Source organism: Chamaea fasciata, unplaced genomic scaffold (assembly GCF_029207755.1).
Source record: "Chamaea fasciata isolate MVZ Bird 193981 ecotype frontalis unplaced genomic scaffold, bChaFas1.0.hap1 SCAF_24, whole genome shotgun sequence".
Taxonomy (NCBI): domain Eukaryota; kingdom Metazoa; phylum Chordata; class Aves; order Passeriformes; family Sylviidae; genus Chamaea; species Chamaea fasciata.
In genome coordinates, this window is record NW_027094109.1 from 7037995 (window position 1) to 7058192 (window position 20198).

At 43.6% G+C, this 20198-nt stretch overlaps 1 protein-coding gene across 1 annotated transcript; it reads left to right on the forward strand.

Moving 5' to 3' along the window:
- The first annotated feature begins 1341 nt into the window (after positions 1-1341).
- Positions 1342-19257, forward strand: DDX6 (DEAD-box helicase 6). The gene is made up of 14 exons (XM_066203667.1): positions 1342-1481; positions 3435-3902; positions 5306-5369; positions 5825-5929; positions 7144-7273; positions 7763-7909; positions 8177-8275; positions 8794-8912; positions 9414-9542; positions 9872-9988; positions 11477-11540; positions 12423-12524; positions 13256-13439; positions 14950-19257. Exons 2-13 carry the CDS (start codon positions 3703-3705, stop codon positions 13429-13431), a joined length of 1452 nt encoding a protein of 483 aa, XP_066059764.1. The 5' UTR covers positions 1342-1481; positions 3435-3702; the 3' UTR covers positions 13432-13439; positions 14950-19257.
- Positions 19258-20198: the final 941 nt, after the last annotated feature.

Here is a 20198-nt window from a genome sequence, read left to right on the forward strand (position 1 = left end):
TTCTGCTCCTTCTCCTGCTGCTGCTGCTTCACCCCTCGTCTGGGCGAGGGGGAGTGTGAGGTGGCTTGCACTGGAAAGCAAAGCCTTGGCAGCCGCTCTGCAAGCCTAGAGCAGGGCTAGCAGGGGCTGGGCAGCTTGACTTCACAAGGGGAACAAAGGAGAATCAAGATGGGAAATCAAGATTTGCTCTGCTCGGTAAAACGGGCGTTTTGTTCAGTGATGTCACAGCAGCAGACCCACAGTGAGAATGCCTCAGTCCAGGTCAGCAGAGTAGGATGGCATTACAGCTGGCATTTGGCAGAAAGCTTTTCCTGTTTGAGGAGCTGAGGTGGTTTGACAAGCACAATTCTTGTCCTTCTCTTGTCTGTGTACAGCTGCACCAAGGCCTCTCTGCCAGCAAGGTGGGATTTTGGGCTGGTGAAGAAGGAGGTGATGTTATTCTCATAAGCGCTGCTGGATTACAGCCACTACTCCTGCTTCTTAGATCCCGACTTGTCGGGCACCTGCTGCCCCCAGGCTGTCGCTGTCCTCACCTTATGTGAGGACCTTTGTGTGCACCTGCATGTGCTGATCAGCCTCTGGGCTCTCTTTCTCCTGAAAATGAGAGGATGGAGAGCAGCAAAACCGGAGCGAGGCCGTAGGGAGCTTGCACCGTGCCTCACTCCCAGGGAGAACGCAGAGGAAGCAACCCCTGTGTTGCAAGGGCTGAGGGGTAAGGCGAGGAGTGCGGTAACCCCGGGCGCGGGAGACTGAGAGGTCAGGAAGGATGTTCTCCATTAGCTAGAACTGGAGGGCGGAGCCTGTGCCTTTGGCTGCTGAGGGTGGAAAAACAACCGCCTAGAGACAGCTGTAGGTGTGAGGAACTACATGTGTAGATGCGAGATAAAACCAGCAATGTCCTTGTCCTTTTGCATGTATTTTGGAAAGGCATTTGAAGAAAATTTTGTCCGCATGGCAGTAACTACTAAGATTACATTCCCACCGTGTCTCGGTTTGTCGAAATCCATGTCTGAGTAACAGATGTCTAAAAAGAAATGCCAATTCCCAGCCTGTCACGATCGGTGGTTACGACTCCTACAGGCTGTGGCTCAGTCCCTTATTCTTACGTTTGCGCTGGCTCTGTTTTAATGGCTCCATAGCGAAGCCCCGTTACGTGTCCAGGCCTTTACTTGCGAGAGAGGGTCAAAAGAGAAGGGCCCGGTCTGAGGGAGCGGGACGGACGGCCACGCCTCCGAGGGCGGTCACGTGGGCACCGAACGACGGCTGGGACGCGACGCGACGCGTGGCGCACGCCGAACGTACGTACGTACGCACGTACGTACGTGTTGCGTATGGAGCGGGGCGGTGCCGCCTGCCGGGAGGGGGAGGGCGCACGGGAGGAAGGAGGAAGCCGCCATCTTGGAGCGTCGAGTCGCCATAACAAGGCACCGGGGGAGCGAGAGGATTTTGTACCTGGGCGAGGGGGAGCGCGGCTGGTGGCGGTGAGAACGGGCCAGGGCGGGAACGGCTCCGTGGGAACAGGGCGAGAGGGCCGCTGCCGGCGGGCCGTGCCTCGCGGCCTGCGGCGGGAGCGCGGCCCTGAGCGCGGCCTGGCGGCGCCGCGGGCGGGGCGGGGACGGCCGGGCCAGACCGGGCCTGGGCGCCCCGGGAGCGGCGGGACCGGGGGACCACGGGGGGCGGGGCCGGGCGGCGCTCGCTCCCCGGCGGCCCGGGAGGCAAGCGGTGGCCGCTCCATTGTTCGCGGGCGGGAGATGTTGGTGTGGCGCAGCTGCGATCGGCGGGCGGCGCCGGGCCCACCGCTCGGCCCCGGGGCTCTGCAGTGCGGCCCGGCCTTACCGGGCGCATGGAGCGCCTCGAGGGCTTCCTTTGTGCCGGGCCGACGGGACGGGAAAGGTCCGGAGCTGCTGTCCCGGCCGCCCGCCCGCGCCCGGAGAGCAGAGATATAAGACGGAGGTCCTTTTTTTCCAGTCCGCTGGCTTGCGAAATGGTGGCGTCTATTTTATCGAAACGGGGAGATTTGTTTGGTTTCGTGAGGCTGTGCGTAATTTTTAACACACAGAAGAGTCTCTGTTCTTCTAAAGGATAGTTACGAGTGCAAGGGCATAAGGGGCTGAGAGGTTTCATTTCCTACACTGTTGGAGAACTCGGCGTTGGTACTCGGGTCTCATTGGCCTCTCTGGCTTCCCTCATAACTCGTCTGGTGTTTACGAAATTAATGGCCAAGAGAAATAGCTGTTCGAAGATGCCTTGGAAGTTAACTAGCAGAAAATCCTAGTATCGCAAACTTTAAAATTTCGCTGGAAGCCAGAATTGACAGGCTTGAAAACGGCTGGGAAGTCTGAATTCCTTTTCCACTCTCTTGAAATGCTCTTCAATGTGCCTTTTTATTCACTGGGAAAACATTCATTTTGTTGCGGATGCCGAGGTCAGGAAGCAGTAGTCTGCTGGTTTTTCCTTTGTGTTTTCCCAAGATGCAGATGCTTTGTGATGAGAAAGCACAGGCAAGCCTACTTTTAGTTCCCAAAGATTTTGGACTAGGAGCGTTTTGTCTCCGTGGTACAGTCACAAGGAGTCTCTAGCTCTGGTCCATGCTTGCTTTATGTAAGGGGCAGACTTTGTATTGTCTTTCCACAGTTTTGCAAGCTTTCTGTTACATCCACAGTCAATATTCAGTCATGTGTATGAAATGTTATCTTCCGAGCACCATATGAGTTGTTGCTGACAGCAGGAAGGTAAGGTCACAAGCTGGATAACCAGCAGTGTTACTGCCTCAGGTGAGGCTCAGTCACTTCAACTCAAAGAGGCAACTGCTCTCAGTTCAGTGTAATGGTGTTGTTTCGTTACTGTTCTGAATAGCCCTAAATCAGTACCCGTTTGAAAACTGGGGTTAAGCTGGTTGAGCTAGCGTTTTGGGTTGGAGGAGCGAAAGCTGTTGGTTTGGGTTTACGTAAATTATATTTCCCATTGAAACCAAACAAGGCAATCAGAGTAATGTAAGGGGTTTGTCTGCTTTAACTGGAATTTTCACTTGATATCGTAGGCTTGCTTCCTGTCACAAGGTTATCCATAACATTATTGTTCACATTTTAGGGCTGGTTGGCTGCATCCCGGAAGTGAGGGAATTGAAGAGCCATCAAAGCAACTGGTAGACTTAATGGTTACTTTATGAGAGGGGGCAGGTAGTGGAAGGTCACTGAAAGAACACCTGTTTGGGAGGTTTTCTTTGGTGGCTGTAGGTGTTAGGCAACGCTTTATAGAAAGGCAAAAAATGTTTGATGTATGTCTTTATAATTATCACTGAGGAAACAAAAAAGCAAGTATTGTTGTTGCACACTGCCTGGGAAGAAATTTTTCTTAAAATGCAAAAGTAAACTGATGTGATTTATGTAGACAAAAATCCATGCACTAATTGTTATTGTCTGCTTCTCTTTCAGATTGAAGCAAGTGAATTCTGATACAACTCAACTTCAATAGAGGGCTTTTTTTAAAAAAAAAAAAGTTGTTCCACAGTGCATCAGAGCAAGTTACTGCTTTACTTTTGAGTGACTTACAGGTGCTTGCCTGCATTGCAATAAAGGACTCATATATTGAGCAAGACTTATTTATCTCTTCATTTTGGAGAGTCTAATAAACTGTTATTACAGTTTCTGTACTGACTTTCAAAGTTTTGAAGTCTAAAAAGACATCTTTAAAGATAAAAGCATGAGCACGGCCAGAACAGAGAACCCTGTTATAATGGGTCTATCCAGTCAGAATGGGCAGTTGAGAGGCCCTGTAAAACCCAGCGGGGGCCCAGGAGGTGGAGGCACACAAACTCAGCAACAGATGAACCAGCTGAAAAATGCCAACACAATCAATAATGGCACTCAACAGCAAGCACAGAGTATGACCACCACTATTAAGTAAGTGTTTCTGTCGGCTACCACGAAAGGAATGTTTGAAAGTCACGTATGGGAAAGCATTCTTGGATTCCCGCTTGGAAAATGTTGTCTTCTGTTGTTTTGTAACACGGGTGGTTAGAAGTGTCCCGTGATGTACGTTATCAAAAAAGCTGTATTTCAGTGTGTGAGCTTCTCTCCAGCAGTGATTGTTGTGAAAATCCAGTTTGATGCTGTGCTTTTCTGAGTGTGAGCCATTGTCAGAGGTAGGCCAGCTTCAAAATCCTGTGTTTTTTGCTTGTTGGAAGTGATGCAAGAGGGAAGTATAGGAATGGGAAGGAACTGAACTTAAACTGACGTTTAAGACCAAGGGGGAAATGCCACCTGGTCTCAGTCTAGTTGTGTATGCCTTTCAGTTTGTTGCAATTTTTTCTCATGGTGAGAAATGCTTTAAAGTCAATTATATTCTGTCATTGATCTGAAATAGTAGCACCTTAGCTCATTATAATGCTCTGGCTTTAATTCATCAAAGCCTGAGTTGAGAGAATACAGTCCCACTGCGATATCGTGCTCCCGTCCACCTAGTTTTGGAAGCATGCTGGTTGGAATTTCTGAAAGTTGTAAAATACTTGGATGGTATGGTAATGTGTTGCTTTCCTTTTTTTCTTCCATGGATCCTCCTCCCCCTGTACAGCATTGGCTTTTATTTTTGTTTTAATTTTTAATTTTGTTAATTAATTGCGAAGGATGTGCCAGCTCTCCTCAGAGAAACTGTGATGGAACACTCAGGTTCTTAAAATCTGCCTAACTTGCCCCCCCTTTTTAATGTATTACATGGTTACTCTAATGAATGTCATGAATTAAACTGATCAAAAGTCACGTGTGACTTCCTGGGGCTGGTGTCAAGAAGGACTTGCTCTCTGCTCTACAGTGGCTTTCAAGAGAGGATGGGTATCTGAATCTCACTGAGAGCAAATGAAGTTTGATCGACGAGTGGAATGATTGCTTACTTAGTTTTTTCACCAGAGGTGGTTTTTTAAGAATGAATGTTCCCTGGGCAAGAGAATTTTTCTTTTAAGTCATGAAATATTATTGTGTGGGTTTATTATAGCCAGTTTCTGTTATGTGACTAAGTCAGTGCTCAGTTTTAAATCTGTTCTGCTGTTTGATTCAATGCCTTAAAAACGGGACTTGAATCATGACTGGATAAAGATTTCACAGGCTTGTTTGGCAGACGGCTGATCTTGTCTGTTAGAGTTTTCTGCCTGTTACATCCAGCTTAGCTCAGAGAAGACTTGAGCTCAAATGTGTAGGCGCTTTTAGCTTTGAGGAGGTGAAAATATTACATGTTCATCACTGTATCTAAGAAAATGTAAAATCAAAATATTAATTATATAAAAGTCTGTTTTCATTTAATTTTGCTATAGACCTGGTGATGACTGGAAGAAGACTTTAAAACTCCCTCCAAAGGATTTGAGAATCAAAACTTCGGTAAGGATGATTGAATTGTAGGAATAAATATGAAATTAAACTTGTGGGAGCGCTTGCAGTGGTAAAATACTTGTCCTGAGTGAAGGCTAAAAAGCAGTACAGCTGTACTTCTTAAATGAAGAATTTTTTCTCTCAACTTCTTGTGAATGATGCTTCTCTTGGAAAGCTCAAAAATGGGGTTCACTGTGGATTTCATATTTTAGTAGTGTAGCATGACACAGGCAGCATCTCCATCGTGCAAGGCAGGTGGGAAGGTGTCACTGTATACACTCGGGAGCTGTGTTTGGCTCTGAGAGAGCACACGTTACCTTTGCTGCTGTAGGGTGTTGCATGGGTTAATGGGAACTCCTGTACAGTAGTCTGTGGGCTTCCTGTTCAGGCAATTTCAGATCAATCTACAGCTGCAGCTTGTATGACCTGATCTTATGGATGTGCTTATTTTTTTGATTATTCAGGACGTGACCTCCACAAAAGGAAATGAGTTTGAAGATTACTGTTTGAAACGGGAGTTGCTGATGGGAATTTTTGAAATGGGCTGGGAAAAACCATCTCCTATTCAGGTTGTTTGCAAACAGACTATTTAGATGCTGCTTTTAACTTCTATAAATGTATTGACATTCTTATGTCCAGTACTTGTGCCATCATTGGGGAAAACTGAGGCTGTGACTAAAAGAACTTTTTGTCCCTTGGGAAGAGCAAGAATTTCTAATCCCCAACTAAATCACTAAGTCATTCTTTGAGTGACTTATTGGTGGGACTGCCTTACACTTCTGGAGAAGTTAACTTGGATTTTGCTTTTCATGCTGGAGGTGTTAATTTGTTAATTCTCTGTTCAGTAACTTATTTCACATAAGTAGTCTCAGGGGTCTATTCTATAAATTTTCCAAAACTGAGTTACCATTGGCTGTGTACCTTTAGTTGTTAGAAATATAATATGGCTTTATCACAGTGTTGGTTCTTTTTATTGTAATCTTCTGGAAGAAGAGTTATGGATGTTGTGGGAGAGAGAGATTAATATCTTAGGAAGTTTACATTTCTGTACCTCTGTCTTTCTTTTACTTCTAAGGCTTGTTCTGTTAAGAACTGTTCATGTGTAAACTTCGGGGGGGGAGTGGAAGGTTGAACTCTCTTTTTAATTGGTCTTTCAAGGTTTATCACTGACACGGTCTGCCACCTTGTCTCTTTAAGGCATGAGAATACCATGGCTTGCTTTTTTTATAAACAGATTCTCATGATGCCAGCTTTCCAAAAGGCTGAGATTTCTTTAGATGTTGCTGAAAAAGGTAGTAAAATGAAAAATACATGGGGCCTGTGTTTGGATGGCTGAAGATTTTATGAGAAGTGTATCACAGGAATATAGAGGCTGGAATCACATAAGCTGAGGTGGTTCTGATGTTCAGTTGCAGGAGGAAATCTTTTTCCAGAGGAGGAGTTTGCTAGTGACTGTCATTGTCTCTTCACTTTTTTTTCCCCATTTTTTCACTTTTTTCCTATGTGTTGGTATGGGTTTACCTGTAATACTTGATCCCTTTCTAATGATCGGTCAAGATAAGGACTTCTAAGTGGGATGTGTTGGGGAGCTCTTTACTGATGGGTTTAGCTTCTTCCTGTTGTGAGTCTGTCATGCTTGTAGTTGCAGGTTAGTAATAATAATAGTGGTCATGAAACAGATTTCATGCAATACTGTTGGTGAGGGGAGTTAAATTTGGTCAGCCTCTTCAGTGAAGCATGATTATGATTAATTGCTCATGTACTTTCTGTCCTTGCGTTTCAGGAGGAGAGCATCCCCATTGCTTTATCTGGTAGGGATATCTTGGCTAGAGCAAAAAATGGAACAGGCAAGAGTGGAGCCTACCTCATTCCTTTACTTGAACGGCTAGACTTAAAGAAGGACAATATACAAGGTCAGTTGAGGTGGATCTCACTTGGCTGCAGCCAGGTAACGGTGTCAGTCACTACATAAGAGACTTGAACGTTAAACTGGTTAATGAGATTGGGCTGTGTAGGTTATCTGCTTGTACTTCCAGAGAAAGCTAATGGGGAGTGATGGAGGGGAAGTGTAATTTGCAAAGTCCCACAGTTGCTTTCAAAGGGTTTAAATAGAAGAAGGCTTGTAGGCTTTTCTGTCTTGCTCTGGAAGGTGGATGTGGAGTAATAAGCAAGCGTGCTGGCTGGGATACTTGTGCAGTGGGAGCATCAAGGGCTGGAGAACTCCTGCATAGAATTTGCCCTGTCAAAAGCAGTTTCTAAGTCTTGTTCAGGACACCCAGAGTGGAATTCCTAAACTGTGCTTTTCATTATTTTGCTTCATGAAGTCTCTGTCTCCACTGAGGATGAGTATTTTAAGATACAGAGTGTTACTAGTAACTCACAGTGATATTTTTTACTTCTAGCAATGGTGATTGTTCCCACCCGTGAACTAGCCCTGCAGGTCAGTCAAATCTGTATCCAAGTCAGCAAACACATGGGAGGTGCCAAAGTGATGGCAACAACGGGAGGAACCAATTTGCGAGATGACATAATGAGACTTGATGATACAGGTCAGAGCACTTCAGCTACACTAAGGTTGCTGTTTCCTTGTGGTTTTTACAATGTGGTCATGGAATTTCTGCGTGTTATTGTTTGCCTGTTACAGAACAGACTACAATGTCGTGTTTGCTGTTGTATACTGTTGTCATTCTTCCGAAGTGTTCATATGAAACATGGCCATGAATTCTGGAAGGAAACACAGTTTTAATCACCTTAACATTGTGGGGTTTTTTTTGTTTCCTTTTTTTTTTTTTCTTCTCTCTCTTTTAACCTTACAGTGCATGTGGTGATAGCTACCCCTGGGAGAATTCTCGATCTCATCAAGAAAGGAGTAGCAAAAGTTGAGCATGTCCAGATGATAGTATTGGATGAGGCAAGTTGCTTATGTTAAATGTTCTGGGATTTTAACACCAAGTAAAAGGAATGATGTATCTCAGTGGTCCTTTCAGTGCATAGCAGTGTTTCAGACTTGCTTAGAGACACTGTAAGGTCTCTTCCCTTTCTGAGTGTTTGTGAGAAAGGATTTTGACAGTAGGAATTTTTTGCATGTAAATCTTTTAAGAAAACAGCCTAGGAAGATTTGCCTTTCCTGTCTTTGCTGATGCTGAAGAATAGAGTAAGTCTATTCTGCATCAAAGGAATGCATTTCATTTGGTTTCTGTTTATAATGAGTCAGCTGTGCTGATCATGTACTTGTACATAAAATGGATTTATGAACATCCAATAGCATACAGGCTTCTGAGTGAGAGAGAATTTAGTTGTGTGAAAGCTCTTGGATGGCTGGGAGGAACCCTAGTTTTTTTGTTTCCTTCCCACAAATGTGTAGCTACAAAAAGACTGAAATCTTGCACTATTATTTTAACTTGCTGTTTATTACTTTTGTTGTTACAGGCAGATAAGTTGCTATCTCAAGATTTTGTTCAAATAATGGAAGACATTATTCTCACGCTACCTAAAAACAGACAGATTTTGCTCTACTCAGCCACTTTTCCTTTGAGTGTGCAGAAGTTCATGGTGAGTGGAGATGTGTGCACGTAGGTATGGTGATGGTGGCGACACTGCGCAGGAAGGGTGTGAATGAGTGGTGCGTAGCTGTTAGTGCCTGGTTTTTTAAATATCTCTAAACTTCACAGGTTTAATCTAAATCAGCCTAAGTCTAGGACAGAAGTTTGAAAGCAGTTTTTGACCCGGAGTTGCGTTAATGGGAAGCTAGGTGTGTGCAGTTTTTGCCTATAAAGTGCTGTTTTCCACTTTGCGTATTAGTTACATCATCTGTGTTTATTTGCTTCTGGAGACTGCTCCGGTTTGGCCTGCTCAGTCACCTTGGATTTATAAGTAAACCTGTGAAAATTTACCTACCCTGTCTGTTCTCAGCATAGCATGAAGAGTGAGTGAGTGAGTGGCTAAGTAGTGCGTCCTTGCCTTGAAGGAAGTTAAGTGTGGTGTAGAGTAGGAGCTATTTCATTGTTTTGCACATAGATCTGCCTGCTTTATCAATATCTTTATATTTTTCAGAATTCCCATTTGCAAAAACCCTACGAGATTAATTTGATGGAAGAGCTGACCTTGAAGGGAGTTACTCAGTACTATGCCTACGTCACTGAGCGTCAGAAAGTGCACTGCCTCAATACGCTCTTTTCCAGGGTAAGGAGTAGGGCTGTGTCAAGAACATACCAGTTGCTTTTTCCCTCTTGGAGCCTAGAATAAGGCTGAGTGTTTCAAAGACAGCCTAATGAAAATTTTTCTTGGTCAAAATGTGCTATGTATCTAAGGCTAAAAATGCATGCTTCTTGGCCAGCATCTCTGTGTTACAGAACTTTCTTAATTGTTTCCCTTCCTATACAAAAATATATCTGATGTAAATTACCAGCAGCATACCTGCTGTGCTTTCTTTCTGGAAGGGATTTAGACATGTCTGGGATCCTCTGTTAGTAAAGTGCTGCATTTATTGAGAACACTGTTTATACGTTCAGCTCCAGATTAACCAGTCGATCATTTTCTGCAACTCCTCTCAACGGGTTGAATTGCTAGCCAAAAAGATCTCCCAGCTGGGCTATTCCTGCTTCTATATCCATGCTAAAATGAGGCAGGTGAGTATGAAGTCTCTTCCACCCCACCTCAGGCCTTACTGAATAGCTGAATGAAGTCTCCTGCTTGCTTCAAGTGTGCATGTTCTTCATAAACTGAAATATGTATTACTTTGCTATAGGTTTGGTGTTTGATACCCACTGCCTACCTTCCCCCATCCCAGCCCTCTTTCCAGACTGTTCAGTGAATGTGCCCAGTTGGTATTTGACTACTTCAGGTCAGGTTAATTGTGCCCAATGTAAGCACAAACTGCAGCCAGAAGGCACAGTTAGTGCTGCTGCCTTGCTCTGGCGGCATGGGGAGCCAGGGCAGAGCACACAGTGTAACTAACTCAGATGAAAATGGGCCTGAATTAAATGACAAAACCCCCAATACTGTAGCCCGCTGAGTGCCCTGTGTGGCTTTGAAACAGTAATCTTGCACTGTGACTGCAGGGGAATCTGAAACGTTGAGGAGGTGGGTTGGATCAAACCTCTTGGTGAAAGCTGTGGCTGGTGTGTGGTGACCAGACGCTTGTGGCCGTGGTGTAGCTGGTGAAAAATGCCATTGCGACTTTGCTGGTACAGAGGTTTCTGTTAATTGTGCAGTCGCTCAGATTTCCTCTAGCTTCACACTATTAAAAGGTGTCAGGAGGCTGAAGTGATGGGTGTAGAACAGGAGTACTTTGGAACATTTTTTTTTTTTTCATTTTGTATGTTAGCCAGTCTAACTTGCCGCTCATGCAACTGACAGGTAATGCCAGTGTTTGCTGGGCCAGATGCAGAGCAGTGATTAGTTGAGCAGAAACAGAAGTGGTGGTGTTACTGGGAAGAGAACAGAGAGATATGGGAGTGTTTTCCTCGATGTCTGATTTTTGTATGCTTTTGGTCAATCAGTAGATCATCTTTTGGTAAAGTGCAGCTGTGTTTTTGCAGAGCACTTCAGCTCATTCATTCCCTCTCTAAATTTCACATAACAGTGATATTAATCTTTGTGTGGCCTGAAGTGAGGTATTTGTGAGAGGATAGTCTTCACAGACAATTGACTCATCCCACCCCTAATTCTCATTACATAGTGAAAAATGCTTCACACTGGAAAAGGAAATTACTGTCAGCTTCAGTTTTTAATGGAATGAATAAAATCTGAAATTTGGCAAGGGGGGGCCTGGAGAAGGACAACAGTCAAAATACCAGTTTAACTTCCTTGATATGATTTCATGTAATTGCAACTTCAGATAGGCCTTTTCTGAGATGGTTTTGATGCCACCATAGGAGGTTTTAAAACACAGTCTTCGTTGAGAAGTAGGATCAAGACCCTCTGGAGTTAATTCATTAGAATATATGGTAAGGAGTGCTAAAAAAGATGTACTGGCATCTTGTTTCAACTCAGCTGTTCTCTAATAAGGAGGAGAAATTTACACGATTGAAGTTGAGTGTTCCTGAAAGTAACAGCTGGTTGGTTTGTGGGTTTTGGTTTTTTGTTTCTCCTTGTTTATATGTATGTATTTCCAGGAGCACCGCAATCGTGTATTCCATGATTTCCGAAATGGCTTGTGCCGCAATCTTGTTTGCACTGGTAAGAGTTCCTAAACATTGTCTCGTTTCTAAAGTTTGTGATAGAAAGTGCATTAGCCCAGGTATTGTAGATCTGTTAGTTGTATTAAACCAAAACAAGATATTTTTGGTAAGATGTCTTTGTTAAGCCTGCATATAGCAGGGTACAGCACTCCTTTAGGCACGTGGAGTTTTGTCTTTTGTGAAGGTACAGCTTGCCAGCAAAAGATTTTGCTGCAGTAATGTTTTCTGTTTATTTTCACACGTGAGGATTCCCTGAGTTGTTGCGTTGTAAACTTTATGATATTTCAGTTGAGCTGTGACTATGATCTTGTGTAGTTCTGCCGATTCTTTTAAGTGTTTATAGCTCACTTTTTCTAAATACTTCTGTAGTTTTGACTGGCTCGTGTTCGATCCAAGTTGTTCGTTGTATGGCCTGCTTAGGCAGTACCTGGCGGTGTCTGCTGTCACTACGTATGTCTGGACCATATTGACAAAAAATCGCTAGAGGCAGAATAGAAGTAGTTGAGGTGGTGGAATGTAGTTCAGGTCTCAAGTCTGTTGTGACACTGGCAATGCACAGTTCTGTGTGAGGAGATGGTTAAGAAGAACTGCTCCAAAATAATGTAATGTGGAAAAAACTGGCTTTGTGGTTACTTTTTCTGCGTAGATGTGCATATCTGGTGGTTTTGGTTGTTCTTCTTAGGTTGAATTCCTGTTTATAATGTATACAGAGCAAGAGGAAGCTGTAACAGGATTGTATGTAAACTGTCTTTGATACAAGGAAAGCTTGTATCTGGAAACTAGGGCAAAGCAATGTTAATCACTGTTAATCTTTACACCCTAAACACTGTCAGCGTTTGAGCTCATTGAGATTAACTTTGTGATCTGGATTGTCTTTCAGATCTGTTTACCCGAGGTATTGATATCCAGGCTGTGAATGTGGTGATAAACTTTGATTTCCCAAAGCTGGCAGAAACTTATCTCCATCGCATTGGCAGATCAGGTGAGAGGAAAGACCTGTTCTAGGTGCAGCTTTGCTGATGACTGTGATGCTTTTTAGCCTTGAATTGGCTTTTGGTTTTTTTATTACTATATTTGAGAATTACTTTAGGTAGCTTTTATTTTTCTGACAAATTTATTTTTTGTTATCATTACAGATGGCTATCCTCACTGAGGATATTATCTGAATAAAGGGCTATTCCCTTGAAACTGGCCTGAACAATCTAATGAAAAAAAAAGGGGAGGGGGGGGGGGGGAAGGCGTGTCTTGCTTTTATCTCTTGGAGACTTACTATTGCCCCTGTTTGCAGTTTGGGAAAATTCTGTACTAAAATTTCAGCTTCAGAGTGTCTCAAGCCTAGAGATTTAAGCTTCCTCCTGCATGTGTTTTGAGGTATGTTTCTACTGTTTGGGAATCAGCAAATATGCCCTGAAGAAAGGCAATAAGCAAAGGAGCTCAGTGCAGTTGAACTCAGGCTTGTTCAAGAGCTCTTGAAAATCTTTTGCTGGTAATTATCCTGGAGCTTTGGTCAGAGCATTTTGAATCTCCTGAGTTTTCTTGCTCCTGCAGCACTCCAGAACTCCTTACCAGAAACTGATGTTAATGGTGTAGAGACCTGTGGCTGGATTTGTTTTTAGCATCCCAGAAGGATACTAACTTTGCAGTCTGCAGACTTTTTTTCTGTCAGCCTCTATCTTAGTTCAGTTCAGGTGATGTTTTTGTTTTTTTGTCAAGGTCGCTTTGGTCATCTTGGCCTGGCCATCAATTTGATCACCTATGATGATCGATTCAACCTGAAAAGTATTGAGGAGCAGTTGGGAACTGAAATTAAACCCATACCAAGCAACATCGACAAGAGCTTGTATGTGGCAGAATACCACAGTGAACCCGTAGAAGATGAGAAACAGTAAACATACAGGTATATAAGTGCCTGGCTGAATAGTGATGTGTTGAATCACAGGAATGTTGTCCATGTGTCAGTGTTACCTCAGGGGAAGAGGGAAACCTGTCGTGAAAAAGCTCTGAATGTGAAAACAAGGGTGTGAAGTAGAATGTCAGTGTAAGGAACTCCATGGATGTGCTGAAGGTGGGAGGGATGAGTGTTTTTTAGTTGTTGTAATTGCTATGCGGACCATATGCTAAGGAGACAAAAAATGGGAAAAAGGGGGAGTGGGGAATGGTGTTGGGAGAGGCCGGGATAGAGTACTGGTAGCCTAATGAGTTCTTTCTGTATTGCTAAGCTGAAATGAGAAATTGGTGAAGGGCAGAGAGCAAAGTAGTCCTCAAAAAGGTGAGGAGATAAAATGGATAGCTGGGAGAGCAGCATCAACAGAAGAGTAAGCACCTCACCAGCCAGGAGGACCAGGTTCAAGCAAAATGCGCTGCCTCTTCTGTATCCTTTGGTTCATAGAATTCTTGGAAATGACCCAAGTAGGGAGTGAAGCTGTAGTTCATCTTTGCTGCCACTTGAGGTCGTATTCGTAGTTTCAAAAGAAAATGAGGTTACACTGTTGGAGACTCATCTAAGTGCTCTCATTCCGATCATTGTCCCAGGAAAAGCTGCTGAGTTAAGTCGTTTTATAGGACAATGATTTGCCCTGGACTGCAGTCAACCTAAATGGCTGCAGGATGAGGGTCTGACCTTAGTTAAGATGTTGTGCAAGATCCATCGCAGTACAGTTTGGGCTGAAAGTCATTCTTATGTCTGCTCTCTTCAGAGGTCATGAGTTAGAAAGACAATACCAGTGAAGCTGCTGAAATTCTTTTCAGATGGCCAAAAAGAAGTGGCTGTAGAAGCAAACTGCTCGATAGAGTTAAAATGAACCTATGGTTCCTTCTTTGAAGTCATCCAAGGGTAGCCCTAGATAGTCACACCAAGCCGGCTTGAAAGTTTCTGCTTTGATGGTTGAACCTTCTCCATGCTTATAAATAAATAGAATACAGAACAGGTAACGAATGTGGAACAGGCTCTTGGGTGGCTTCCTAAGGGGAATGCTGGGACCTTGCCAGAGAGCAGTTTGCTGCTTCCTAAAATACAAGAAACCAGGAGGTAGTCACGTTCCATAGGTACAGAAGGGCATTAGCAGCATCTCTTTCTACAAAGCTGGAATTGGGATTGAGCTGTTCAATATGCCCTTTGCGTTTTGAGAGCTGTTACACAGTGTATGTGATTCATCACTTTGTGTTCTGGTTTTATATAGAATCAATTTAATTGTGAGTGTTGTGGTTGTTTGTTTTACTGGGTTTTTTTCCTGCCTTTTTTTCCCGTTTTTCTAGTTGGGGAGGGGTTGTTTGTTTGGGGTTTGTTTGTTTTGTTTTGGGGGCTTTGTTTGTATGTTTGTTTTGGAAGAGGATGGGTTGGTCTGTCTTGTTTTTGATGGGTTTTGTTTTTGGTGGTTTTGTTGTTGTTTTGTTTTATTTTTTTTTAGGCTTTGATCACACATGCCAGAAGGTGAAGCCCTATGATCCGGATCTGTGACACATCGTTTCTTTGGGGATACCCTTCTCTTTGTGGGTTTTTCTTCATCTTTTCATTTCGGAACTATGAAGACTGAAGAGCTCAGCCTTTTTTTCTCTTTAAATTTGGCAACAAGGAAGAAAGAAGATAAAAGGAGGAATATCTTTTTGTTTTTCCACTTGTTTGCACTGTGTGCTCATTGAACATTAGTTGCACTAACTGCTGGTTTTAAATTTTTTTTTCTTTGGGTGGGAGGGACAGCAAGGGAAGAAGAGAAACCCTGAAAAGAGAAGAATCTTGATGAACACGAGCTTGTCTGCTATTTCAAATTCTTTAACCATTGACTGAGTGCATTTCAACTTCTCCCTGGTTACTCATCTGTTTCTTAAGCTAAAGAGCTTGTTACTTATTCGTGCAAAGTGCCTTATGCTATGAGACCATTCAGAATATCACCTTTCTGACACAGCCCAAGGAATCGACATCTGGTTTTGGTTTCAGGTCAAAGTTAGCCTCTCTTCCCCTTCTCCTCCTTCCCATGTACTCAAGCCCAGGGCTGGGAGGTGAAATGTATTGGTTATTGGTAATACTACTTTTTTCCTCAATTTTTTTTTTTTTTTTTTAATTGGAGGAGTTGATATGCATCTGCAGTTCACCCAAACTGTAAATATCTGTATTTAAAATGAAACCAACGTAAAATCTGGGCTGATTAGGTGCAGCATCATAGCTCCAGAAGGAAAGAGTAGCCTGTGATCCTTTGCAGGAGCCATAAGAAAAGCCCTGAGCTCTAGCAGAACACTAAAGACTGGTTTCCATGAGTCTTCATTAGTAGTTACAGCACTTGATAAGTAGACTTGTTTCAGAGCCATGGCCCTCTTTCTTCTGGTGCAGTGTGTCCCATAGAAAATCAGATGTGTATATTGTACAAACTTTGTAAATATGATTTTTTTTTTTCTGTTTGGGTTCATATATAACTTTTTCTTTTATGATGAAGGTTGCTAAGGTTAAAGGGATTAGACTGATTATGGGAGCAGCTAAAGATGAGAGGGGCTCAGTTTTCTGCAACACTAAACAATGAGAAGTCCTCTGCCCGCTGTGAACTGCAGGCCACCACAAATGTCCCTTGTCAGGGTGGATTTGCTCTGGTGCTAGCAACAGTCCTGTACTGCTCGTATGGAAGAGATCACTTGTGGGGCTCCAAGGCCTCCGAATCCGTAGCACTCAGCCTTTTGGGAGATGCTCTTCAATTTTCCTCTTAGAAACTTCAGGAACTCGACAAGCTCTGAAGGAGTCCATGACCTGTGTTCCACCATGGTGTGAGGGAAATCCAGTGGGTGTTGCTGAGCAGTATGTGTGAGGTGTGCATTTGGGTTTGAGAGACCACAAAAAAACAATTATCATGCATAAACTGACAGTTCTGGAGCTTTGTGGAATTGATTCACTTCCTGCAGCACTGCATTTTCTGCCCAGAGTGGCCTCTGTGCAGAACTGTGAGCAGGTAAGGGCAAATCCCTGTTAACGTCAGGAGCTGCAGGAAGCTGCTTGCCATCTACTCTGGTTTGCCATGAGTTGCTGTCTGTCATTTTGCATTGTATATCGCTGAAAAGTGCTTTCTGGTCAAGAAGTGTTGCTTTAAATTGTGCCCCTCCCAACATGCTTGATGTTTGGCCTGATCTACAGGCAAAAGGAGTGAGACAAATCAAAATATTACTCTTTAAAATCCCTTTTAGCCTGTTAACCACCACTGTCAGGAGGCACCTGGGTGAATGCAATCCCTTTTGCTCAGTCATTTATTGCATATACAGATGCTGCACTCACACCATGCTTGCTTACCTTTGAGGCAGGATTTAATTGTCTTAATTTCTCCCCATTTTGACCCTTTTTTTGAATTGGAGTAAAATAGTTTGGAATCACAAGGTGGACTAGCCATCCCTTTCCCTGATGATCATAAATATAAGCCAGGTGCCTCCTGACAACAACTTTACAAGATTGAAAAGTTTTTGTGTTCAGGATGTTTTTCTTCTTTTTGTCAGCAGTGACTCCATAATTGTAGCAAATGCTGCACTAGAGTACAAACTCAAGAGCTTGGTCTCTGTGAGCCACATAGCTTACATCTGACTGGCAGGTACTAAATGTAAACAATTTCGGGGTGCTTTTTGGGGGTGGGGGGTGGGAGCTTATGGGTGGTAACTTCGACCAAAAGTAAAATCTTGCTCCTGTACTGCAGCCAGCTTATGATTTTCCAGACAGAAGAGGGATCATTTTAATGCAACAAAGACATGAAAATGTAAATAAACTTTGTATCTCACCAGGGCATGCACATGTAACAAGAACAGGATAGCAATGTCAAGTCAGGTGTGTGTGCTCTGCTTGGATTTGTGGTAGGTTAGCCTGGTGCCATGCATTGATGGTCCCTCTTGAAGCACAGAACTTTTGAAAGTATTACTTTAAAATTGGCCTCTCATTGAGGATTGGCACTTACCTAAACTATCGGGGGCACCATTTTTAGGTGGCTTCTTGTCAAGAAAGAAGCAGCCTATTTTTGGTGCTAGTAGGCTATCTCAAACAGATGTGATCTTGCAAATGGAAAGATGCTCCAGAAGACTAGGATAATCCTAGTTTTGTTTTTTTGTTTTGTTTTGGTTTTTTTTGTGTGTGTGTGCGCGGGGGTTTTTATTTGTTCGTTTGTGGCTTTTGCTTATTTTTATTATTTTGGTTTTGGGTTTTCTTGGTTTTTTTGTTGCCTACCCAAGAGTAAGGAGTGTGTATAAATCTTGGCTTCTTGAGATTTCTCGTGAGCTACAGTTTTTGCTGGTCACCAGCCTTTACAGATGGATTAGTCAGAGCCTTCGGTGGTGAGCCCTAGATCAAATACTTCTCTGACAAAGTTGATGAGAATGAGAACCTCATGTGTTCTGTATTTCTTTTTTGTTGGAAATCTGGACGTGTCACTCTGTGAGTCACTGAAATGGAGCTTCACAGCTGAGTGAGGTTGCTGTGAAGAAGGTCATGGAATCTTCAACCACTTGAGAGAACCTCTAGGGTTCTCTGGGTATCCGCTCTCAGGCGGGCACTGCAGTGGCTGGAAGCCTTTTCCCAAAGGGAGGGGGGTGGGTTGGTCTCAAATACATGTTTCAATTTTCAGAATGAGATGGGAGCATCTTTCCTTGCCCTCTGACTGTTTTTGTGGATAAGAACAGGGAAGCTCAACATGAATTCATGTTGTGTGTATGGTGGTATCAAATCATCTCATTCTGATCTTTTGTTTATTTTTATTTGGGGTGGGGGGGAGGGTGTCTGCACCAAGGATTTAAAAATGCTTCACACACTTTTTTCTTTACAAATGACTGATAGGACACAAAGCTGGGCAGGTGGCTGTCTTGCCTCAGTTTCTGTGAGAGAGATTACAGAGCTGTCATGCCACATCTCTTGACCTGCTGTTGTGATGGTTCTTGCCCTGATGCTGAACTTCGTAGTGCTGCTGGGGCTGCTGGTCATTACTTCCTGAGAACAGAGTGAATTTTGTTCCCAGAAACTCCAGCAGTGCAGCTGCCATAGTAGAGGTTGTAGTCCCTGCAGGGAGTTTTCTGCTTGCTATGAACTTCTGGTCCATCTTTTTCGAATCATAGTCTATCTTTGTAATCAACCAGGTCTCTGGACCAAAGAGCATGCATCTGAACTTCACAAGAAGACACTGGCAGATTATCCTGTAGGCTTTGCTCAGTTCCTCATTGCGTTGCTAAAATGCCTCTGTGTGGAAGCATTGTTAAATTCTGCTGTAGACAAGTTAGGGAGGAGTAAGAGGGGGGGAGGGGGGCAGGGATGTGTTTATTAAGATACAGCCTTGCTGTATTTTAACCAGTAATTTTGGGGAAGGGGTGTCAGGAGAAGAAAATAGCCACTGTTCCCCTTATTGAAAGAAACTGGAACTTTTATTTCAAGAAAAGAAATTATTTGCAATTCAAGTGGAGTGTCATAATCTAGTAGACCCTAGAGAAGGGGTTGATAATTCTAACTGTTAACCAGCAAACAATATGGTCTAGTCTTTCAAAACAGTCACAGGGCGGGGGGCGGGGGGCGGAGGGGAAAATTGGCTTTCTGTTAAATTGGCAATTGGCAAACTCCAGTGGAGCTGAGATTTTATTGAGAATATGTTTCCTCTGGCTTTGTATGTGTTGGAGCACTGACTTGTGAAGAGCTTCATAAGTTGTGAGTGCAAAAAAGATGAATGGAAAAATCCTGATTTTGTTAATTAAACTCAATAAAAGCTCCCTGGAACTCCCATTTGTTCTGGTTTTTTTTTTTTTTTTTTCTTTTAACTGCGCTGAGTGAAAAGCATGCTGGTGTCCTTATAGGGACTCACAATCTGCATTGGATGCAACAACCTTTGGATAAGGAGGCACGCAATAAATGGAAAAGTGCTCTCCCATGTCCGTGAGAGGTATCCTTTTTCTGCACAGACCCTCCACATGGCAGCTGTTTTTCCAGGGTCAAATGCTCCACAGTCTTGTCTCCAGTAGACTAGATGGCTCTGTGTGGCATCTGGTTGCAGTGCCAAGTCAGCCTCAGCTTTGATAAATGAGAGTTTCTGCAAGGGGGCAGAGGAACAAAGGAGCACTGCAGATCCTGCTGCGGCTGTGTCCTCCTGTCTTGCATCCAGAGTCATCCCGAGGTCTGCCTTGGTTGCTGCTTGTGCTGCAGAAGACTTGGTGTGTGCTGTGGTTCCGGTGGTTGGTGTGAGTATTTTAAAGATGCTTTTAAAATTGCCAGCAAAGGAGTTAGCAAAAGCAGGTTTAATGTAAAAGTGAAAGCGGGGTGAAGTTCAGTGGCAGGGTTCACTCTGCTGCGGCCTGGATGGTTAAAGCACAGAGAGTAAAAGCGGACTGCACTCAGTCCAAACCCAAAGTCAATCCAAAGTTATCTACATCAAGGCTTCGGGAGAAGGGGAAAAAGAGGAAGGATAGGAATGGGTAAGTTGAGTCACAAGGTTCAGAGTAGACCCCCTTGATCACCTGGGCCCTGGACTTGACCAGTGGTTTATGCATAAAAGTTTAACAACAAACCTAATGGCACTTAATTGATAGCTTAAGTTAAACGATCTAACAAAAGATTGATACAGAATTTACCATATTGGTAACTAAGTACTTTAGATTGTAAAGAACAAGGTCCCACTGGGCAGTCCCTGGGGCACTGGAGGAGTAAAAGTATACGGTTGTCCTGAAA